Genomic DNA, 22,755 nt, shown 5'->3' on the forward strand with positions numbered 1-22,755 from the left:
TGGGCTGATACCCAGTGTTCTGCCAACAATGGATTTCAACTCTAATCTCAGACAGAGCAGCTCTGCAAATGGTGAAGGACAAAAAAAAACAAGAACTTCCCAATTAATGAGTGCTGGAATTCTGGAAGAAGAAAATAGTTTCCCTGCTTGTGTACTGCAGCATTTTCCTTTATTGACTTAGTTTTGTACGACGACTTTCAGAAACACAGAGGGGCTGGATTCTACGTTTCTGAGACTAAAGTGTTGACTCCGGGGCAGGATTAGGGATCATCTACGACAGCACCTGGACCGATTCAGCGAGCGTTAACGGGCTAGCACCGTCACCATGTGGAACACAATCCATTCCAATGTGAAACAGTGCGGGATTCGCCGGGTTCAGGATCGACGCTCAGGAGGCTGACAAGCTGCAGCCACATATACACACTTCACTCCCCACACACACCATCCCAGCCAACAAGATGGCGGCAAGAAGAGTGGCACCCAGTTTCAAGGACGCTGAATTTGAGACCCTGCTGGATGCCATGATGGAGAGGTGAGCAACCCTGTACCCCGAGGTGGGAAGGAGGCTGCCGGCCATCGCAATACCGTGAGGACTAGCCAGCAGTCCTGGAAAAACTGTGCCACCTCCTCAGGACGGCCAGGGTGAATAGGCAGCACTGTGTCCCTAGCACCAACCCCAATCCCACACACCTGTAAACCCCCTCACCTGGAGGGCGGCCAAACCCCCACCCTGCACCACATGCTGGCAGCCATACCCTGGCCACTGAGACCACCAGCTACCCACCCCCAGACTGTATGAGTCGGACAGTCTATCACTCTGCGTTTTCTATTTCCTCCCCCCCTCCAGGAGAAGGCCGCTCACCATCACCGAGAGAGGGAGAATATTGGAGGGGGACTCTCGGACCTGCGGCCCCTCGCTGCAGAGGGCAGTGTATGTGCTCAGTAGGCCCGAAGAAAGGGCAGTCGCCAAGGAAGGAAGCGAGATCCCACAGAGTTGCGGTTCCTCATGGCACATGTGTCACCCCCCCCCCCCGCCCCACCAACACACCCACCACCACCCCCACACCCCTCTCCACCACCAGCCCCCTCTCCACCACCAACCAACCCCCCTCCCCACATGCCCCCAGGTGATGCTGCTGGTGACACGGGCTCTTCTGGTGTCACCCACCACAGACTCCAACCACGACAGCAACCCCAGGTTGCCAACAGCTACAATGAGGACACGGACGGGAGCCCTCAACCTCACATCCCATGACCACTGGAATTGGTGTCCAGGGAAGAAACTGACTTTCTGTCACAGCTGTCTCCAACACTCATCTGGGAACTTTAGTGAAGAGGCTCCTGGGACACTATCTGGTCAGTAAAGGTAGGAATCCCCGAGAGGGCGGACGATTGGAGGGCAGGCCCCAGGAGCTGCCATCCAGAGGGGGTTCAGGCTTCTGGAACGTATGGGCCCCTCGATTGTGGAGAGCCAGGGAATACATAAGGGGTTGTCGAGAAGCATCCAGCACCTGCAATTGGAGGATCCAACCACGTGCAGGAGCAGGATGTTGTGCCAACCATTCGTGCCACCCAGACTAACATAGTGCACAGATGGCGTTCGTGGCCGTGGGGCGAAGGTTTCAGCCATGGGTCAAGATGTCCAAGGCCTGGGGTAATCTGTGCAGATGGCGGTTGAGGCCCAGGACAGAGCAGTCCTATCACAAGCAGCCATGTACCAGAGCAATCTGGACATTGCAGCAGTGCTTCAGTGCGTGGCCCAGTCTCAGCGGGTCATAGTTGAGAGCGCGGTGACATTGCCCAGGCGCTGCCTGACATGGCATAGACACAGAGGGAGGTGGCCCAGTCCTAGAGGGAGATGGCGCAGTCATTGGTTGATGTGGTGCAGTCCCAGAGGGAGGTGGTCCACTCCATGTGCTCCATGGCTGCGAGAATGGAGACCCTAGCCGAGATGTGAGCGGGCTTCCAGGATTGGCAGTGCCAGGTGGTGGGGAACCTCAGGGGTTAGCTCCACTTGCACCGCTACCCCATGGAGTAGCCTGGGGGCCACGGGAACCACGAAGAAGGAGAAGATGATGTGCCCGATGCCTCGGATTCTCCCTCCCCCCCTCCTATCCCTGGTGCATCACATGGGCAGAACAGGGTGGAACCATGCCAACTGGGACACCTGAGTAGCAGTTGGGCCCATCCAGACCTGGGCGCCCCAAAAGACGGCCGCCAAAGAGGACATGGGATGTGGGCGTCACTGCCTGGCCAGCATTTATTGCCCATTCCTGAGAGCATTTAAGAGTCAACCACTGTGGGTCTGGTATGCTTGGTCCACATTGAAATAGATGTATTGTGCCGAATGGGTATATAGTGCCTCCCTGATGGCATAGATGCACCTCTGCACCGAGCTCGGTGAAATCCCAGACATGTCACCACTTGGCGCCTGGAAGGACCCCATGGCGTGGACGTTCAGGGAAATCATCACCTTGACGGCCACCAGGAGTGGGATTCCTCCCCCATTACCCCATGGTACCAGGTGCATCGCACTGTACTGGTGCTCAGCTGGGGTCTTCGACAGCATGCCCAGTCCGGCAGGTCCTCGAATGACAGGCACTGCAGGCAAATAGGAGGCCGCATGCGGTGGCTCCTTCCCACCTCCTCCTCCTCCTGTTAGATGGCCGGCACTCCATCCTCATTGGCTGGCTCCTGTTGCTCTGGGGCAGGTTCCACTGCTGCAGCGTCCTCCTCCTTGAGCAGCTCCATCTCTTACAGCCACAATGCATCCCCCAGGGCTGCGGCGACTAGCAGGAAGGCCACCATTGCTGGTTGTATTCTAATATCCATTATTGACAGAAGGTGAAAGGTCGACAAGCTGGCATTATGCATACTGCCCTGCCCAACCAGTTCCAACAGGCTACATGGTGGCCCCGGTGGGCACTGCGGACACTTACCCCACATGTCCCCCTCCCCCCTTCCCCCATTTCTGCACCACTGGCCCTGTTGGTGCCCAGCATTGTGGGGCCTCTGGCCTTGGTGTCCGTTCCTGCTGCCAGGGATACTGTCAGAAGGTGTAGCCCCCGTCCGGCACCCGACTATCGGAGCTACTATGGGCATTGACCTTGGGTGGGCTGCGTGCTTCTCCACTGGTGGATGGTGGCCGGTTTGAGGGGGGATGGTATGGCGGAGATTGAGGGCTGGGGTGCAAGAGGTGGGAGGTGGAATGCAGAGGCGGTGAGGTGAAGGGTGGAGGCTTGGATGTGGGGGGGGGGGGTGGTAGGTGTGGTGATATGCCTATGAACTATATCATAGTTGAATGGTGTACGACCTCCAACCAGCAGGTGGCGGTACAGACACAGCATGTGGTCTCTAGACCAAGGTCATGTGACCTGTGACTCCGATATGAAGGGAGACATATCCGGCCATCTTCAGAAGAAGATTGACAGGGTAATAAGACATACATGTGTATGATCAATGCGAGGTGGAAGTTCCAGAGGAGTTAGCAGACTCCATGATAATGTGCTTTGTATCAGATTGCTATCTTGCCACACGAGACTCAATAAAAGATTCTGGGCGTGATTCTCCACTCCCACGTTGGGTGGGAGAATCGCGGGAAGGCCGCTCTGGCACTCCCCGCGATTCTCCCACCTCCCCCCCCCAAAATGGCGTGTCGCGTTTTGCGACACGCCGCTCGGAGAATTGCGGGCCGCCTTTTTTCTCGGCGGCCCGCGATTCTCCGACCCGGATGGGCCGAGCGGCCTGCCGTACCCGACCGGTTCACGCCGGCGGCAACTGCACCTGGTCGCTGCCGGTGTGAACATGGCGCCGACAGCTGTTTTGTGGCTTGTGGGGGGCGGAGAGGGCAATGAGCACCACGACCGTGCTCAGGAGGGGCCTGGCCCGCGATCGGTGCCCACCGATCGTCGAGCCGGCGTCTCAACAGGACGCACTCTTTCCCCTCCACCGCCCCGCAAGATCAAGCCGCCACGTCTTGCGGGGCAGCGGAGGGGAAGACGGCAACTGCGCATGCGCGGGTTGGAGCCGTCATCCGTCGTGACGTCAGCCGCGCATGTGCGGGTTGGAGCCGGCCAACCTGCAAATGCACGGCTGATGTTATTAGGCGCGCCGGCCGCGTCATTCTCGGCGCGCCGGGCCTTGACGCCAGCGACAAGGCCCGGCGGCCGAGATCTACGGCACAGCCCTCCTAGCCCCCCGGGGAGGGGGGAGAATAGGGAGCCAGGAGTGTCCACCGACGCCGTCATGAACCTCTCCGGGTTTCACGACGCCGTCGGACCTTGCGGAGAATTCCACCCTCTGATTTGGACAAGTTGAAATATTTGGTGAGTTCCTTCGTGAAGTACAAAGGACCAAACACACCATGGTACCACGAGTACTGAAGATTTAAAGATAGCAACGGCAGATGACAACGTTAGGCATTCAGATTGAAGACCGGTTTGGTGAACTCAACCTGTATAATCCGTTTGTGTTTGATAATGAGGAGGATCACAAGAATTTTGATGAAGCGATGAAGCACTTCGATAAACACTGTTCCCCTAAGAAGAATGAAACGTTTGAGTGCTATATGCTCCATATGCGTACCCAGAGACCCGGTGAATTATTTGACAGTTTTGTCACAGACTTGAGGCTGAAGGCCCAGTCATGCAACTTCAGTGACCTGAAACCTTTGCTAATCCTCCACCAAATTATCTTTGGTTTACTGGATGATAAGCTTTGGGTGATATTATTGCGGGAGGAAGATTTGGTGCTGGGAAAGGCAGTGAAGGTTTGCCAGGCGAGCGTCATAACAACACAAATAGACACACACTTTGCTCAAAAAGAATTGGCGCCAACATGGAAAAATAAGCCAGCCTTGTTAGCGCTATGACGCACATCATGAAGAAACGTACTCTCGGTGCAGGTGGCCATTTTAAGTGGCCGACGGGAGCCACCACCACCATCTTGTGCCAAAAATGTGGCACTCGACATTCCCAAGGCAATGTCTGGCCTATGGAAAAGTTTGTTCCAGGTACGGCCGTGTTGGGCACTTTGCAAAACAATGTTTTTTGTCAATCGACAGCTGTTTTGTGGCTTGTGGGGGGCGGAGAGGGGAATGAGCACCACAACCGTGCTCGGGAGGGGACGAGGGGACAGGGGTGGGTGCGAAGGGGGGCGGGGGCCTGGGCCTGGGTCGCCTTCTGCATTGTAGTGATTCTATGATTCTATGACCCTGGAAGGAAACTTCTGCCCTCCAGTATCATTCAATTTCTCCCCTCTGCTCCCCCACCACTTTCCCATCAATTAATGCTCCATAACGCAGTAGGTTCTTACACTTTCCCCCAGATTGCTGGCAGTTCAATGCTCCATTGACTACTGTCCCTTCTGCTGGCACTATTGGAGAGACACCAGGATCTTTCAGGACTGAAATCGATTGATGCTTGTTAGATAAAGTTAACGAGGGTGCAAAGGTGCACAGAGCAGCAAACAGAGCCTCTGAAAAAGTCACTCTGGTATTGCAGCACTCACCCAGTAGGGCACCAGCATGGTGCACTTCGAATTGGTGCTCAAATCTCTGGACTGGCACATGAACCCACAACACTAAGACTCAGGGGTGGGAGTGATACTCACTGAGCCATGGTTAACACTGTAAAAATGCCTGATGTCATCTTTAATGAAGTTAACACTTTGGTCTGAATCCGTTTCACACCACTGCCACTAAACCACAACTCCAAGGAACATCTTTGAATGCTTCACAGGAAAAGACTTTGAAGTGTGGTCACCGTGATTCTGTGGGAAAATTCCCCAGGCCATCTGCCATCCACTAGCAGCAGTGAGGTAGAATTGACCAGTTACCGTCTGTTTCTTGCTGGTGGTGTCACTTGAGTGGGGTGCGGGTGGAATATTACCCAGGATACAAGAGGGCTCCCATGGGATCATTAACATCTATCTGAAAGACAGGTATTGGAATTCATAGAATTTCATAGAATTTACAGTGCAGAAGGAGGCCATTCGGCCCATCGAGTCTGCACCGGCTCTTGGAAAGAGCACCCTACCCAAGGTTAACACCTCCACCCTATCCCCATAACCCAGTAACCCCCACCCAACACTAAGGGCAATTTTGGACACTAAGGGCAATTTATCATGGCCAATCCACCTAACCTGCACATCTTTGTGACTGTGGGAGGAAACCGGAGCACCCGGAGGAAACCCACGCACACACGGGGAGGATGTGCAGACTCCACACAGACAGTGACCCAAGCCGGGATCGAACCTGGGAACCTGGAGCTGTGAAGCGATTGTGCTATCCACAATGCTACCGTGCTGCCCAGAATTTTTGATAATCCTCTGTCAAAAGGCATGGGCCAAAGAGAAAGATTCTCTGAGGAACCTGTAGGCCAACACCTCCGGCAATGCAGGGCTCCCTCAGTATTAGGGTGGCACGGTAGCATAGTGGTTAGCACAGTTGCTTCATAGCTCCAGGGTCCCAGGTTCAATTCCCGGCTGGGTCACTGTCTGTGTGGAGTCTGCATGTTATCCCCGTGTCTGCGTGGGTTTCCTCCGGGTGCTCTGGTTTCCATCCACAGTCCAAAGATGTGTGGGTTAGGTGGATTGGCCATGTTAAATTGCCCTTAGTGTTCAAAAAAAGTGGGGGTTACTGGGTTACGGGGATAGGGTAAATACGTGGGTTTGAGTAGGGTGTTCTTTGGAAGGGCTGGTGCAGACTCGATGGGCCGAATGGCCTCCTTCTGCACTGTAAATTCTATGATCTATTGTTTCAGAATTTCAGCCTAGAGTGGGGCTTAAACCTACCACCTTTTTTTTATTGTTACAAGTAGGTTTACATTAACACTGCAGTGACGTTACTGTGAAAAGCCCCTAGTCGTCACATTCCGGCGCCTGTTCGGGTACACAGAGGGAGAATTCAGAATTCTCAGCCGGGAATTGAACCCGCGCTGCTGACCTTGTAGCACTGCATTACAAACCAGCTGTCTAGCCTACTGAGCTAAACCAGCATGGAGAATGGAATATGCCAGAGTTAGGTACTGAAACCTCCCTTGCTTGGAGTTTTGGAAGCGTTACAGGATATTAAACCGTACGTTTCATGTAAACAAACCCATAATGTTCGACTAATTCAGACACAAAGATCAATTTAGTTTACCATTTGATATGAAATGAAATGAAAATCGCTTATTGTCACAAGTAGGCTTCAAATGAAGTTACTGTGAAAAGCCCCTAGTCGCCACATTCCGGCGCCTTTTCGGGGAGGCTGGTACGGGAATTGAACCGTGCTGCTGGCCTGCCTTGGTCTGCTTTCAAAGCCAGCGATTTAGCCCTGCAGACGCATCCGAGGGCAAACAAATATTCTTTGTTGTTATTACCATCAGTTATTGATTATTTTTCCAGTACAGAGAGTTCCAGCTATGTCACCAATGAACTGTCTGTCACTGGTTATTAGAGTAATGGAGAGAACAGCTGAGAAGTCAGGGCTTCCTCAGACTGAGCAGACAGGGGGAAACAAAAGAGATTGAAAGCTCATTGAGCATAGTGACAGCAGAAGGCCATTCAGCCCCTCGAAACTGCTTCACCATTCAATTAGATCAGGACTGATCCGCACTTCAATTCCATTGACCTACCTTTGCTCCAAATCGTTTGATGACGTTCTGCAACAAGGCATTAATACCCCAATGGAAATGTCCAGCTCCTTTGCATCGTGTTAACATTAGTGATCAGAAAACCTTTGTTGAGTAATTTCACACGTTTACCTGGGGGTAGATGAATGAGGAACATTGCAAACCAGACTGGTTTAAAGTTTTCACTGCCATCTCCCCGATGAAGCAGAATCATTTCTGTCCTCGGGTCATGTAACAGATTTCAAAATGAGACACACATTGAATTTATTTCATTGCACATCTTGTAAACAAGTGGTGGAGCATTGCTATTATGTAATTCTGGTTTAGCTTGGGTTAAGATGGACTAATGTTTAACATCATACACTGGGGCAATGATGACTGTGCAAATCCGAACATTTTGGGTTCAATTCGCCCAAAAAATGAAGTGTCATTTTGGGCAAGTTTGGCAGGGCTGGTTTTTTTGTGCGATCCAGCCTGGTATTCAGTCACATTACGGGAGGAATCTAATGGCTGCGGCGCGGGGCATGACACAGCCGGTAAATCCCATGAGAGGTCCCTGGTGGGATTTACCTGCTTGCCATGCCTTGCTAACCTGCATATAAAAGTGTTGCAGTAAGCAGCCTCATAGGTCCCAAGCAAGCGCTAGTTATTACTGGTCTCCACAAACGGGGAACAGATATACTGGCACTTGGGGGGGTCTTCCAGGGGATTGAGGACCCCTGGGTGGCTTGGCTCTTGGCAGTGCCACCTGGACACCCTGGCAGGGGCACTGCCAGCCTGGACGTGCAAAGGTGCCAGGTGGCATTTTGCCCATGCTGGGGTTTGGGCCCAGGGGTGCCCGGCCCTTATTTGGTGGGGTGTGGTGGGCTCGATGACCCCCTTATAGGTGAGTTGGGGAGGGGCCGGAAATTGCATTGCGGGGCCTCAAGACGAGCAGAGCTCCTTAGTGCAGGAAATGAGACTAAGCCTGCAGAGGCCCCGAAATGATACATAACCCTGTTAGTTAGTGGGGCTGCGAGTGCGGGAAACAACTGGCAAAACCCATTCGACTTGGGACTCTGTTGCAATTCGGTTAGATCATGCCAGCTGAATTTATTTCTGCAGTGGGGAACTAACCTTGCCGGCATAATCAGTTCCTCAGCGATCGGGACGTTAGTTGTAAAAGGTAACTCATGATTGGCTTGGCGTCGGGCTCGAAACTCGTTTTGGGCCTCTCCCGCAATGCACCCTGTGCAACGGGATCGGCAGAAAATTGCACCCATTAATTGTAACTCTGATGATAATCGTCAGTCAAATGGCTTCTGATAATCCGGTGTTGTGCGTGTTCAGCAGGGGTTTCTCGGTGGCTGCAGTACTGAGAAACACCCCTCTATACAACGGCACTTTGCTGTTCTTTTTTTTGGGCCATGGGGAGTTTCTCCCGGGTCCAGCCACACATAGAAATTTTTCCCGCAATGGGGAGCTGAACACATCGGCAAGACTGGCTCCTCAGATCGGACCGCCATTTTGAAAGGGTGCCTCGATCTCTAAGTGAGCTTGAGGGTGCCCCACACCCCCACTCACAGGCAATGGCACCCTCCCCACACACATGAGCACTACCCCCCCCCCCCCCCCCCCCCCAAGTGAGGACAGCCCGCTACGGCGTCCCTAATGGCCCCCTTCTTCAGGCTTCCCCGCCCCAGCTATTGGGGCCCCCCTCCTTACAGGACCCTCACCCTTTACCCCGTAACCTTTATGAGGCTCCTTCATACCCGGCCTTCATCCCCCTCCCTCATGGGTGTGGCCCCCCCTCAGGCCCTGACACTTGGAAGTGCCATGCTAGCACCTGGACAGCCTGGTAATGCCACACTGGCACCATTGAATTTTCCTGCCAGCCTGGCAGTGCCACCCAGGCACCTTGGTGGTGCCAGGGTGGCAGTGAAAAGGTGCCAGCCTGGCACTGTCAATGGGCCCAGCTGGCAGAGGAAGAGACAGGGTGTCACCCTGCTCTGTTCCCAACCATCCAAGGATCTCCAATGGCCTGGGAGACCCCCAGGGGTGCCGTTATGACTGGTCCACCTTTGTGTGGACCAGTGGTAAACAGTATCTGGCCGAGCCTTCACTGACAAAGGCCTCAGTTCCCTGATGCTGGGAGAATCCAACTCATGCATATTTAAATTAGTCTAATGGCTCATTTAAGTATGCTGATCTGGATCTTGCTCAGAGCGTTCGAGATCCAGACCGCAATTGAATCTCATGGGATGTCCCGAATGTCGTGAATATCGCAAGAGGCCTTTCAACCAAGTTGGGTGCAACGAGGTGTTTTTGAAAACTCACCACTATTCTTAGAATTCTCCCTATACCAAAAAGGGTCAACGTTCTAAATGGTGAACAGGGATTCTCACTCCCTAACTCCGATGCAGGCTTCAGTGGGTGCTATTCAGGTCAAACTATATTTTCAAGTTATCCCCTGGTATAACCTATACCTTCACCGAAGATTTTACCTACTTACCACTTAGTAGCATCAATGTCCTGGGTCCTGCATTGCTAAGTAAGTAAAGTAGACTTTAGGAATAACCACTGTTTCAGGTTAAATTAAGTTATTTTATTATTATATTTTTTTCTTTTAAAAGCTGAAATCACTTTCTTTACAGAAAGGTAAAAAGATCTTGCTTCTGGATCCTGCTGGTTGGTTGAAGGGACCTTCAGGCCCACCTTGACAATCAATCTTCTTTAAAGTCTGATCTTCTTGAGATGTATTCGTTGGTTAGCTTGGTTGCTGTGTCTTGTCGATCTCATGTACTGAGCTATGAGAGCTGTCTCTACTGGCTATCTCTCTGCTGACTCTGACTCCTGTTTAAATTCTAGTATTCCTTAGATGACAAGCTCGGCTGCTTGTCTCATCTTTCCCATGACTGAGCTGTGAAAGCTGAATCTGCTTCTCTTATTCCTTCTCTCTCTCAGTTGTGGTTCTGCTCCTGCTTCTGGTCTCTGGGTTTATATTCTCTTTCTTACAGTTATTCAGTTTTTATGACCTTATTGTTAATTAACTTATTTCACTTTGATTGTTAAAAAGTATCTTTGATCTAAACATTCTAATACAACTAAGTATTCATTTTAGGCATGGCCTCACCTCTCAGATCTGATTACATTGTTTTTTGTGATGTTCAAAGTTCCTTTGTGATATTCAAAATGCTTTGGTTTCAATAGAGGTGTTACTTTTAATTCTTGTCATTTCAATAGTTTAATTTTCCAATTGTCCCCAGCTCATAACTTTGACTTTGATTTTGACTTTAAATTATGTTTCTCGTAGACTGATAGTCTCCAATTTTCTTTAATTTACTTGATATCGGCAGAACTTCACACTTAGAATTGTCAGCAAATTCAACTGAACCTAATCCTTTCCTTTCCAGTTGTTTACTAAGAGAGTTAATTTCAATGAAGGTATGAAACCTTTGCTTTTAGCTGGATGCTAAAATTTCACTTGGTTGTGACTTGAAAGACCTGCCTGTTTTAAACATTCGTCACTTAATTCAATTGAAACTCTCATCAATGCTTTTCCAGATGCATACTAAGATAGTTACTTTCAATGAAGGTGTGAGCCATTGTTTTCATACAAGAATCCTGTGTGTTTGCTAAGCCTGCTTGAGAGAAAGAATATGCAATTTTTAATCCTGCTCTTTGCAGCTGCTATTAACCCTCATGGGATCTTTCCCTGTATCCTCTGATGTTTCTCTCAGACCAGATATTGCCAGACTTCCATGTTTCAAATGACACATTTTTCTGTATTTTCAACAACAGAGGTCAGTAAATCGCGCTCTTCTTTAAATCTCGTAAGGCATTTTGAGCGTCCCAAATCTTGGGAGAGGCTTTTTGCATGATTCAACAGCCTCCTCCTCACACCAAGTGGGTTGTGACGAGGCCGCTAAATCACACCCTCCACTTAGCATATAGGTGGCAAACAAACCATTTCAAGGCAGCCCCCAGGATGACTGATCCATAGCCATTGGTAGACTGGGCACCTCCCCAATTGTGAACAGGAAAACAATTCTTCATAACAGAAAATTAATATGAATCTTGTTCTTGATGCTTGAGTACCTCAAACCATAGCTTTGGATGTGCTTAAACCCTTCCTCCCACACAGCCCTGAGATTTGACTGCACAGAAATTCAGAGGGGGTTTGACAGCTGGGGAACCTACGAGAGTGTTTCTGAGCAACTGTGGAGCATTCAGCATTGGGAGTGCGATGTGCCAGAAGACAGCGCCCATGTTGGAGCCAAGGATCTAGGTTCAAAAAAGTGCCAGAAAATAGCAGAAAGGAGCAGCAGAAAGATCAGAGGACAGGGCAAAACAACAGTAAAATTAAAATGATCCCCACAAACCTAATTAAAAACAATAGTAACATTGAGGAAATGGTTTTAAAGTATGTCAATGATTATGGTGTAACTAATAATGTTGGTGAGCTGCAGTCACAAGTTACCAAATGGGACTATGGGATGGTCGCAACAGCAGAAACAGTCTCAAACAAACTGAGATACGGATTCTTAATATTTCTCATACCCAAGTATTCAGCAATGATAGAGAAAGAAAAGGAGGGGGAATGGCAGTGTTGAAGTTTTTTCTGCTGTTATACATAGGAAGGGTATATACAATGATTCTAGGACTGGATCTATTTAGCTTGAGTTGGGGAATGGGAAAGCTGTTGCATTGCTGGGATTTTCTTTTTACAGAGCTCCAAAGATTAGGAAGGAGCCAGATGAGGAAGCTTGTAGCAAATTCCGATGGCATGTTGGAAAAATGGAATAATAATAGTTTGCTTGAGCCGAGTCGGGGAGAGGGCGGGCTGGCGCAGCCAAATGTTAGTATTGAGGTGGCTTCATGCAAGGGCACCAGTTTGGGAGCGTTGGTAACTGCGCCTCTGCCGTTCCCGCCAGCACGGTACTCCACCAGCCCTGTGGTGGTGGCGGCCTTGAGAGTCTGGGGGCAATGGAGGAGACATGTGGGAGCAGAGGGAGCATCGGTCTGGTCCCCAATCTGTAATAATCACCAGTTTGCCCGGGAAGTATGGATGGGGGGTTCCGGATATAGCGGAGAGCAGGGATTGAGAGGATGGGGGATATGTTTATAGAGGGGAGCTTTCAGGGTATGAGGGCGCTAGAGGAAAAGTTTGGGTTGGCGAGGGGAAACAAATTCGGGTACCTGCAGGTGCGGGACTTCCTACGTAAACAGGTATCAACCTTCCCGCTCGTACCACCAAGGGGGTCCAGGACAGGGTAGTTTCCAGAGGGTGGGTAGGAGAAGGGAGCATCTCTGATATTTACAAGGAACTTATGGGGTCAGAGGAGATGCAGACCGAGGAGCTGAAGCGCAAGTTAGAGGAGGAGTTGGGAGGAGAGAGAGAGCATGGTCTATGGGCGGACGCGTTGAATAGAGACAACGCGTCCGCAACATGTGCCAGGCTCAGCCTGATACAATTTAAGGTCGATCACCAGGCTCACATGACAGTGGCCCGGATGAGCAGATTCTTTGGGGTGAAGACAGGTGTGTAAAGTGTGCGGGAGGTCCAGCGAACCATGTTCACATGTTCTGGACATGCCCGAAGCTTAGGGGATTTTGACAGGGGTTTGCAGATGTCATGTCCACGGTGTTAAAAACAAGGGTGGCGCTGAGTCCAGAGGTGGCGATTTTCGGGGTGTCGGAAGACCTGGGAATCCAGGAGGAGAAAGAGGCAGACGTTCTGGCCTTTGCTTCCCTGGTAGCCCAGAGACGGATACTATTACCTTGGAGGGACCCAAACCCCCAAAGTCAGAAACCTGGCTATCGGACATGGCTAGCTTTCTCTGTTTAGAGAAAATCAAGCTTGCCTTGAGAGGGTCAGTGTTGGGGTTCGCACGGAGGCAGTAACCGTTCGTCGACTTCATCGCGGAAAATTAATCGTCAGCAGAAGGGGGGGGGGGGCGTGGTTAGTTTATCTTAGAGTAGCCGGTTAATAAAGGTGGGACCTGTAAGGGAGGGAGATGGCTTTTGAACTATGTGTATAGTTTCATGTACATTGTTTATTTTGTTGTTGTTACAATACCAAAAATACCTCATTAAAATGTTTGTTAACAAAAAAAGAAAACTGGAATTGTAACATTAGGAGATGTTCTTCATCTTACTATAGAGTGGGAAAAACAAGGTCCCTTATTCCTGGTACCATTTTCCGAAATTTACTCTGCACCTTTTCCAAGATCCAAGGTCTCAACAGCGAAGAGCACCAAATCTTGCATGACTGCCTTTTACAGATGGAAAAGCTAAATGGGGTTAGGGTATTTCAAGAGCTGTGAATGGTGCAAGTTTGGTGCAGAATTGAAGATTTTTGTCAACATAACAAATGTCACAGCAAATCATTTCATTTCAGGTGAAATGCTTTAAGCTAATTGTGGTAGTATGACTAGGGGTATTACGGTACCTGAGAGTGTGAGCTGTCATTGGTGCAGAAGGCTCGCTGCCCATTGGCCCAAGTGTTGTCTTCTCATTGGCCGAGAGGAAGGTAGCTCCGCCTATGAGGCGGGGTATAAGAACCCGTGTTTCCCAGCAGCCAGGTCATTTCTGTATTCCTGCTGCTGGGCACACTTCTTGTGGATTAAAGCCTTCGATTTGGACTATTCCTTCGTTTCCGTGTCCATTGATTGCGCATCACTGATGATGAGAGATGTGCACAAACTTTGCATTCTTTCCCATGTTCTTATGTTGCATTTAATTAACTCTATCTTCACCACAGAAAATGGGAAGCACTGATATAGCACGTAGGTCAGAAGTGGTTAAATACCTCACAAGAGCAAAGGGTTTGGCAACCGGTTTCCCTAGAAGGATGGGCGTAGTCATTTAGTTTTTACATCTGGCTGTTCAACATTTGCATGAAATGGCAGTTTGTCATTGCCTTCCTTAGAGTCGATCTCACGCATGTAGCCTATGCACATGCCTGTGTCTGGGTCTCATAGCTTTGCAGCCTTCCTATGAGGTGTGGTTCATAATTGAGCAAAGTGAGTGCAGTTTTCAGCACACAGGAACAGGATTTAGTCCAGCTGGTTACTTGCCCGAATCACATTTGACAAAGCATGCATCAGGCCCTCTGTTTTGACAGGCTTCACTCTGTGCAAGCAGATCAAAGTGGCTAAAAACAACACCAAATCCCACTTCATGTGTGCCTGAGTTTAACTTAGGAAAGAAAGAGTGAGCGTGTTGGGGGCATGTGCAGAGAGAGGAGGGGAGAATGAGCATTAAAATAAGTGAAGTGGTGCCTACATTTTATTCATGCACCAAGATGTGCTGAAGACTGTCAATCCAGACCTTTCAGCCTGAGGGAAATGTGCTGACACTAACTCGACGTGAAATGGAAAATGTCAAAAAGGGTGTGATCTAACTGTACCTGGAAACGAGGTGAAACCACAATGCCAAATCCTTGTGATAAACCCAAACCTTTCATTTGTTCCATTTGATACAAACTTCACAAGACATTAAACAGTGAGGTAAGATGAGGTATATTAACAGATTATTGTCCAAATCGAGAGGGGCATTAGTGGGTCTGTGCCAACAGACCTGATGGGCAATTTTTATCTGAGCTGTTTATTCTCAAGGACTCCATTTTTCTTTTTCTTTCTGTCTTTCAATCTAAATCTGTCTTTTCTCTCCTGCTAACTTCAAGTCCATTCCTAATCTGTCTCATTAGATCCCCTCAATGTGTATGAAGTATGTGATATCAGTACTCTGATCACCGGTGATATGATACAGCAATACAAGCAATTACAATCCAGCAAGCTTTATTATCACAGACATGGGACACCCACACCTCTCCATGGTACCCCCCGACCCTGAACCTCCTCAATGGAAACCCCACTGGAAATAGCCGGGTGCTCTCAAGAGGTAGTGTCGGAGGACGTGCCAGGGAAAGTGCCATGGGGCAGTGCCAGGGCACGTCCCTCTCCTCCCACGGGCTGTACCTACATGTGCATCCCTGGCAGATTCTCTTTGCCTGGTCCCATATTTGTCCAGAACCATAAACCCCTGCCAGCGTGACTTCCTTACGTCAGGATTGATACAGGGGGAAGCCCGCTAATCACAGTCAAATGTATGATAATGAGGTTCCTGACCTTTCATGGTGGGACTCCCATTATGTCATTGGCAGGGGGCGGAGACTATCTCAATGGGAAAATCCACCAACGTATGTGCCATTTTGGGACTCCCGCTTCATTCTCTCTCCCCCCCCCCCCCCCCCCCCCCCCCCCCCCTCACCCCCCCCCCCCTTCCCACCCTGCCCCGACTCCGGCTTTCCCGCCAGCCAAAAACAGGGGTGGAAAATCCCACCCTATGGCGGGACTTTCTGGCTCCCCCCAGGGCGTGTTTTCCAGTGGCAGAGGTGACTTGCCATTGGCTGCTGACCTTATCTTTATGTTCCACAGATATGTACGACATTTTGTGTGGCTGGCCTGCCCCACCCCTGGAGAATCCGCCGCACGGGGTCGGCTACAACAGGACCGGAAGATCCCGTCGGCAGAAAGCGCCGGAAAATCCAGCCCTGTAGTTTGAGGGGTGCCACTCCACATCATGCATGGCCAACCAGGAGACTGGCAATATGGAAAGAAAAGCAGTAACTTGCATTGATATAGTGCCTTTTACAACCTCAGGAAACATCCCAAAGGATTTTACAACCAATGTTGTCATGTAGGATTCATAATAGCCAATTCACACACAGCAATATGATCATGACCAATTAATCACTTTTAGTAATGTACCTCTGCAACCTGCCCCAGTTTCAATGTAAGTGGCCATACGGAAGCTGCTGCACTTTTAAAAAATAGATTTAGAGTACCCAAATCATTTTTTCCAATTAAGGGGCAATTTAGCATGGCCAAACCACCTAGCCTGCACATCTTTGGGTTGTGGGGGTGTGGGGAGAATGTGCAAACTTCACACGTACAGTGACCCAGAGCCGGGATCGAATCTGGTACTTCGGCGCCGTGAGGCAGCAGGGCTAACCTATTCCGCCACCGTGCCACCCCTGCTGCACATTTTTAACCCTCGACTTATGCAGTTGTTGAAAACATTCAGCTGTAGCTGAATGGGTACAGATTTCTCATAATGTGGGCTAGAAGGGCAGATGAGGCACAGTTGACCTGTAACAAAGGCCTCCCATTTTCCACCTAATAGTAAAACTGCAATGAAGTTACTGTGAAAAGCCCCTAATGGCCACACTCCGGCGCCTGCTCGGGTGCACAGAGGGAGAATTCAGAATGTCCAAATTACCTAACAGCGCATCTTTCGGGACTTGTGGGAGGAAACCGGAGCTCCCGGAGGAAACCCACGCAGACACAGGGAGAATGTGCAGACTCCGCACATACAGTGACCCAAGCCGGGAATTGAACCTGGGACCTGATGCGACCATCAATTCACTCGAGACAAGAGTAGAAGTAAACCGTGGCTTTAATCAACTTAGAACAGTGCCTGCCTGCGACTGATCCAATACTGAGAACCGCCTACAGGTCGACTGCTCTTTATACCTCCCTTCAAGGGGAGGAGCAATGGGCGGAGCTCATACATGCCCCAACATGTTCCCCTATGGATAATGCCGTGCAATGGCCCATAGGAGAAGCCCACAAAGGCAACAACATAGCACAGATACAAATACAAGGGCAACAGCACAGATACAAATACAATTGGCATAATACATTCACCACAGGACCCTGGAGCTGTGAAGCAACAGTACTACCCACTGTGCTATCGTGCTGCCCTAGTGACCCTCTTCTTACAGCTGTGCAAGGACAGGTCACATCTGCATATCACCAGAGGCATGGTAATACCTTGTTTCCATTACTTTAATGCCCCTTGAGACAGGGCTGCATCTGCTGACAGAACTCTAATGAGAACAAGATTTTAGTTTCATACTGAACCCTGGCCACATTCCAGCATTGATACTGTCGACCATATTCCCAAGTTAAAATATACTCTCTCTACAATGACATCCTGCTATGTATTGGCGGCCATCCAATATTGTGAGCTGACTTGTTGCTCTGAAGTCTCACTCGTACCTTGTAGAACCTGGCAAAAAAAATGTTATTGAGAATAGGTGAAAGTGAATGTGACCAACTCCTCATTACATAGAAATGAATGGCTGGCATGATTTTGAAAAAGTCACTCAGCAAATTAAAAGGAGATATGCACATCAGCATTTTTGAATTTTATGCCCAATGGTTCTTGTTAAAGAGTGCGGTTAAACTATTTTATTGAGGCAACCAAAGGAAATCACAAACATTTCTAATCAAATTTGAAACAATTTTTATTGAATTGCCAGTCCGAATCGAACCAGATCAGGAAATGTAGGATCAATCCTCAGCACGTTTGAATTTGACTCAGATACTTCACCTCAGACTGTGCATGCCTCGGCTGTTTTACATATCCGGTTGCCACGACTGCTAGTTATTGTGCAATATTTATGGAAGTCAGGTGTCAAATTGTATCTAATTCGCAAATACCTATGACAGAGGAAAGGTGTGACCATGTGGTGGGATGTGGCCCATCCAGTTGCTGGTATTTGAATGAAGGAAGAGTGGGGATGGTATGAATGCATACATAGCCAATATCTATTAAAGTTTCCTAGTCTAGGCTGAAATATCTTGTAAATCGCATGTTCACATGAACAAAGGGCCCACAGTATGGAAGACACGAGCTGCTCTTCACCATTCACCTATATTCATTCATTTGGATCTGAAAATTGGTGATGTTAGTTATTTATCTTAAACTAATAATGCCTTTGTTAAAATAACAGACTGAGGAAATGCCAAGTTAAGCATTCACTCACCAATAGCAATTTCCAGCCTCCTATTTGCTTTACATACTCTTTATAACTCTCTGCCTAGCGATTCCTCACAAACTAGTGGAAATGCCAATGATCATTTTAACTCAAGCTAGTCTTAAATGATGCCATCACCAAACACATCTTCCCCTCACTCCCCCTATCAGCATCCCGCAGGGACCTTTCTAACCGGGATATCCTAGTTCCATCACTCCCAACATCTCACTCTCTTCCCACGGCACCTTCCCATACAATCGTAGAAGGTGCAACACCTGCCCCTTTACCTACTCACTGTTTACCATCCAAGGGCCTAGACTCTCTTGAGGCGAAGTAGCACTTCATCTGCACCTTATTCAAACTATTGCATTCGCTGCTCCCAATGAGGTCTATACTACCAAGACACTAAATGCAGACAGGGTAATTGCTTTGCAGAACACCTTTGGTCTATCTGCAAGCAGGACCTGGACTTTCCTGTAACCCTTGACCTGCTTCAATGTTCCAGTAAAGCCTAACGCAAAGAGGAGGAACAAGCACCTTGGGCTGGATTCTCAGTTTCAGGGACTATGTCCCCATGCCGTCGTAAAAACTGTGGCCTTTCATGCCAGAAAAACTGACGTGAAAGGGCCACATATTCACAGCCCTGCAGGGGGCGAGTAGGGACTCGTCATGAATCTTAACAGCTTTAGCTGCAGATACGGCCCCCTGCACTTCCGGGTCAGAGGCCGCGCATGCGCATGACGGCGGCCTCCAGCGGCAGTGCCGTACTCCATGGTGGACTCAGACCACGGAGCTGGACCTCCTAAATAGTGCCCCCGATTGGCCGCATGCCCGACCCAGACCGCCCACCCAAAATAGCCCGGTCCTGTATGAGGGCCCCCCTGCCCTCCGATTGGCCCATCCCCGACCATGGCGGCCGCGATCTGAGTCCGCAGCTGCCATGCAAGTATCCTGACCGGCAGGACCATGTTAGATCCACACTGTCGGCTCTTCGGCTGGTTGGGCACGGAGAACAGCGGGGCGGGCCTCTGGCAATAGCCCCAGGTAGGGGATACACTGCTTTTCAGGGGCAGGAGAATCGTGGAACCAGCGCCAGTCCTGATTCCAGGCGCGGAAATAGATTCTCCCCCCCGGCGCTGGACGCGATTTCGGCGTCGGGGTGCGGAAATTTTTTTGATTAGGCACGTTACAGTCTTCCGGACTTCTTTTAAAAAATTTTTTTTAGAGTACCCAATTCTTTCTTTTTTCAATTAAGGGGTAATTTAGCGTGGCAAATTCACCTACCCTGCACATGTTTTTGGGTTGTGGAGGTGAGACCCACGCAGACACAGGGAGAATGTGCAAACTCCACACGGACATGGACAGTGACCTGGGGTTGGGATCGAACCTGGGTCCTCATCTCTGTGTGGCAGCCGTGCTAACCACTACACCATCGTGCTGCCCTACAGCCTTCCGGACTTAACGTTGAGTTCAGCAACTTCAGACTGTGAACCCGCTCCTCCACCTTCACCCCATTTTTAGTTTGATCAATTTATTTCCATTCATTTATCCATTCATTTTTCCCTTACCATTATCTCTCCTCCCTCCACCCCACTAGGGCTATCTGTACCCTGTTCCTAGTTGTCCTTTGACATATTGCTTACCTTTGTTCTGCCATTAACATATTCTGATCTCTTAATATGCCACTATCAGCACCTTTCTTAGCCTTGATCACCACCATTTACATTCCCTTTGTCTTTTTGTCCACGACATCTTTGTCAATCTCCACCTATCATTGACCCTCTATCCAGCCCCACTGCTCCACTCTATACCTCCCCCCCACACAACAGTATAAATCTTATCCTATTTCCAGCTCTCGCTAGCTTTGACTGATTTATCCAGACTTGGAACGTTAGTTCACTTTTCTCTCCAAAGATGCTGTCAGACCATCTGCGATTGTCCTGTATTTTCTGTTGTTGTTTCCGATTCCAGCCTCCGCAGTAATTTGCTTTTATTCTTAAAGTTTATCTTCTGATTCAAAGACTTGACTCTCAGTTAAAAAAATAAGCTAAATAATAAATTATTTGAAAGCTGATTTGGTGTCAGGGTGAACTTGTCTTTAAACAAAAGTTATTTCTTTCTTTCTAAAACCACCGGCTGTTCAGCAGGATTCTTCCTTTTCCACTGTGGGCGGGACTGCCTGTCTCACAGGTATTCATTTGATTAACCTCCCTACTGATTGTCAAACAAAAGACCCAAAGAAAAGACAGCAACTCGTTATTTTACTCCCTAACTTCCACACCCTGATTAACAGCAACAGTTGAGCTTCCAAACCATACAAGCGGGCGATTTAGACAAGTGAATCTTGATGGATGGCAGAAAGGCTTTTTCCTGACAATAGGTGCTTTAAATCAAGCCATGGACCAGGTGTTATTGGGTGAAGCTATTGGGCGAATTCAGGTGCCAATTGTCCCTTCATTAAATGTGCAAGACAATCGGCCACTACCGAAGACAAGTAATTGTTAAAAAGTACCGAATAACGCTGAGGACATTTGCTGTAATCAATATTCAATTAAACCGTCTACTTTTCCCTCCTATTAGTTAGCTTCTATACAGATCCTGGAGCCCGACAGAAAGATGGGAGGTTCTTACTGCGGCAACATTCCAGGAAACTTGTCAAACTCGTTGGTGTTGGTTTTAGTGACGTTTCAACTCTCTGATATAAGGGAAGAAGCTACTTGTGCAGTTCAGCAAGGATGGATCACAAACTACAGTCCAGGCACCTTGGCTCTAACCTGCAGTACTGTGATTCGGATTCCGACTTAACTGCTCATTTATGCAGGTATCTCGCAGTCATTCAGTAGCAGAAAGGTAGAGCACATATATTCCACTTCCTGTTTAATATTTATTTGTATTTCCAGTTGAAAGGAATTTATACCAAATGGAGGTGTATTCTGCGCTAAGTTGGCAAACAAATTAATACTTATTTGTGATATTTGTGATAGCCAAATCGGGCAGAATTCACCCAAAATATTTATAAGTGTGGCCTCTGGCAGGAAAAGAGGCGTGATCCAGATTGCAATCCACCCACACTTAGAAATTGTTTTGGAGTTCTGCACCGGCACTGAGACGGGTCCCAAACAAGCTGGCAAGACTGGCTTTACCGAGATTGGGGCGCGTTTTTAAAGAGCGGATGAACTTTAAATGACAGTAAAGACACCATGCCCCCCGCAACATTGCCGGCATCAGTGCTTCAGTGCCCCCTGCACCATCCTCGCCAGCATCAAGCCTCTCTACCATCCCACCTCTCCAAAGGATCAGGCATCAGGGCCCCCTCCATTGGGTCTCCCTTCAGACCACCCCCACTTCTTCTCACTAGCATCTGACCCCCGCCAAGCTAATACCAGCAACTCCCCCTCAGGTGAACGACACCCTGCTATGCGGGTCACCAGATGCCCTGCCCCCCATGATGCTCCCTTCGTGACCTGCCCCATGTCATGCCTCCGCCATGCCCATCACTTTCAGGCCCCGCCACATTCATGCCTCACCCCTCCAGGCACTGCCCTAGGCATCCTTGGTAGTGTTGACCTACCAGTGCCAGTTGATACCATCAGGGCACCAGGAGGCAGCGTCATGCCACTGTCCTGCCATGTCCCCAACTACCCCAGGGCTCCAATGTCTTCCAAGCGTCCCGGCGTGATCATCATGTCTAATCTCCAGTGACATAGACCAGTCGTGGCTCCCGCGGGCCTCACGCTGTGCCGACGAGGAAGAGAATACTGGGAGCTGGGAGAATCGCCTTGAAACGGTCGCAGTGGGCATGATTCTCTGGCTGCGCCAACCTAGAGACTGGAGAATCCTGCCAAGGTCAATGGACTTTTCCATGGTCCGCGTCCCATCCTTGGCGATCTAGCGGCCAGCGGGGTGGAAGAATCCAGCCCAGTATATTTAAATGCCGCCTTAAATATGCAAGTGTGTGTACCAGATTATGTCACCTGTCGTGCAGGCTGGGAGTATCGTGCTCTGTCTGGTGCCTGACGCAGAACCCATTTAGTGGCTTTCCTGCTATTCTCCCGACATAGTGGAATGTGTGATGGGTGCAACATGGCCGGAGAATCGCCCCCTTGGTGTACGGTGCGGCACTCTTTTCAGATGGATTCTCCGCCTGCGGGATCCTCCATTTTGCCGGGGCCTGGGGGTTTCCCGACGGTGTGGGGCTGCCCCACAATGGGAAAACTCCATTGACCAGCCGGCGTAATGGAGAATCTCGCTGGCGGTTTGAGGCAGAAATGTGGCACGGCGGAACAGAATGCTGTCAGTCCATGGGCCATGATAATACCATTTTTATGTACCAGA

At 49.5% G+C, this 22,755-nt stretch overlaps 1 protein-coding gene across 3 annotated transcripts in view; it reads left to right on the forward strand.

Moving 5' to 3' along the window:
• The first annotated feature begins 21,010 nt into the window (after positions 1-21,010).
• The window catches only part of ano10b (anoctamin 10b), a 50,834-nt gene continuing 49,089 nt past the window's right edge, over positions 21,011-22,755 (forward strand). For all 3 annotated transcript variants that reach the window (XM_038806891.1, XM_038806893.1, XM_038806894.1), the window contains exon 1: positions 21,011-21,270. In XM_038806891.1, the coding sequence (XP_038662819.1) occupies positions 21,236-21,270 (35 nt within the window). In that variant the 5' untranslated portion in view covers positions 21,011-21,235. The remainder of the gene's footprint in view (positions 21,271-22,755) is intronic.

This window comes from Scyliorhinus canicula, chromosome 9 (genome assembly GCF_902713615.1).
Source record: "Scyliorhinus canicula chromosome 9, sScyCan1.1, whole genome shotgun sequence".
Classification (NCBI taxonomy): domain Eukaryota; kingdom Metazoa; phylum Chordata; class Chondrichthyes; order Carcharhiniformes; family Scyliorhinidae; genus Scyliorhinus; species Scyliorhinus canicula.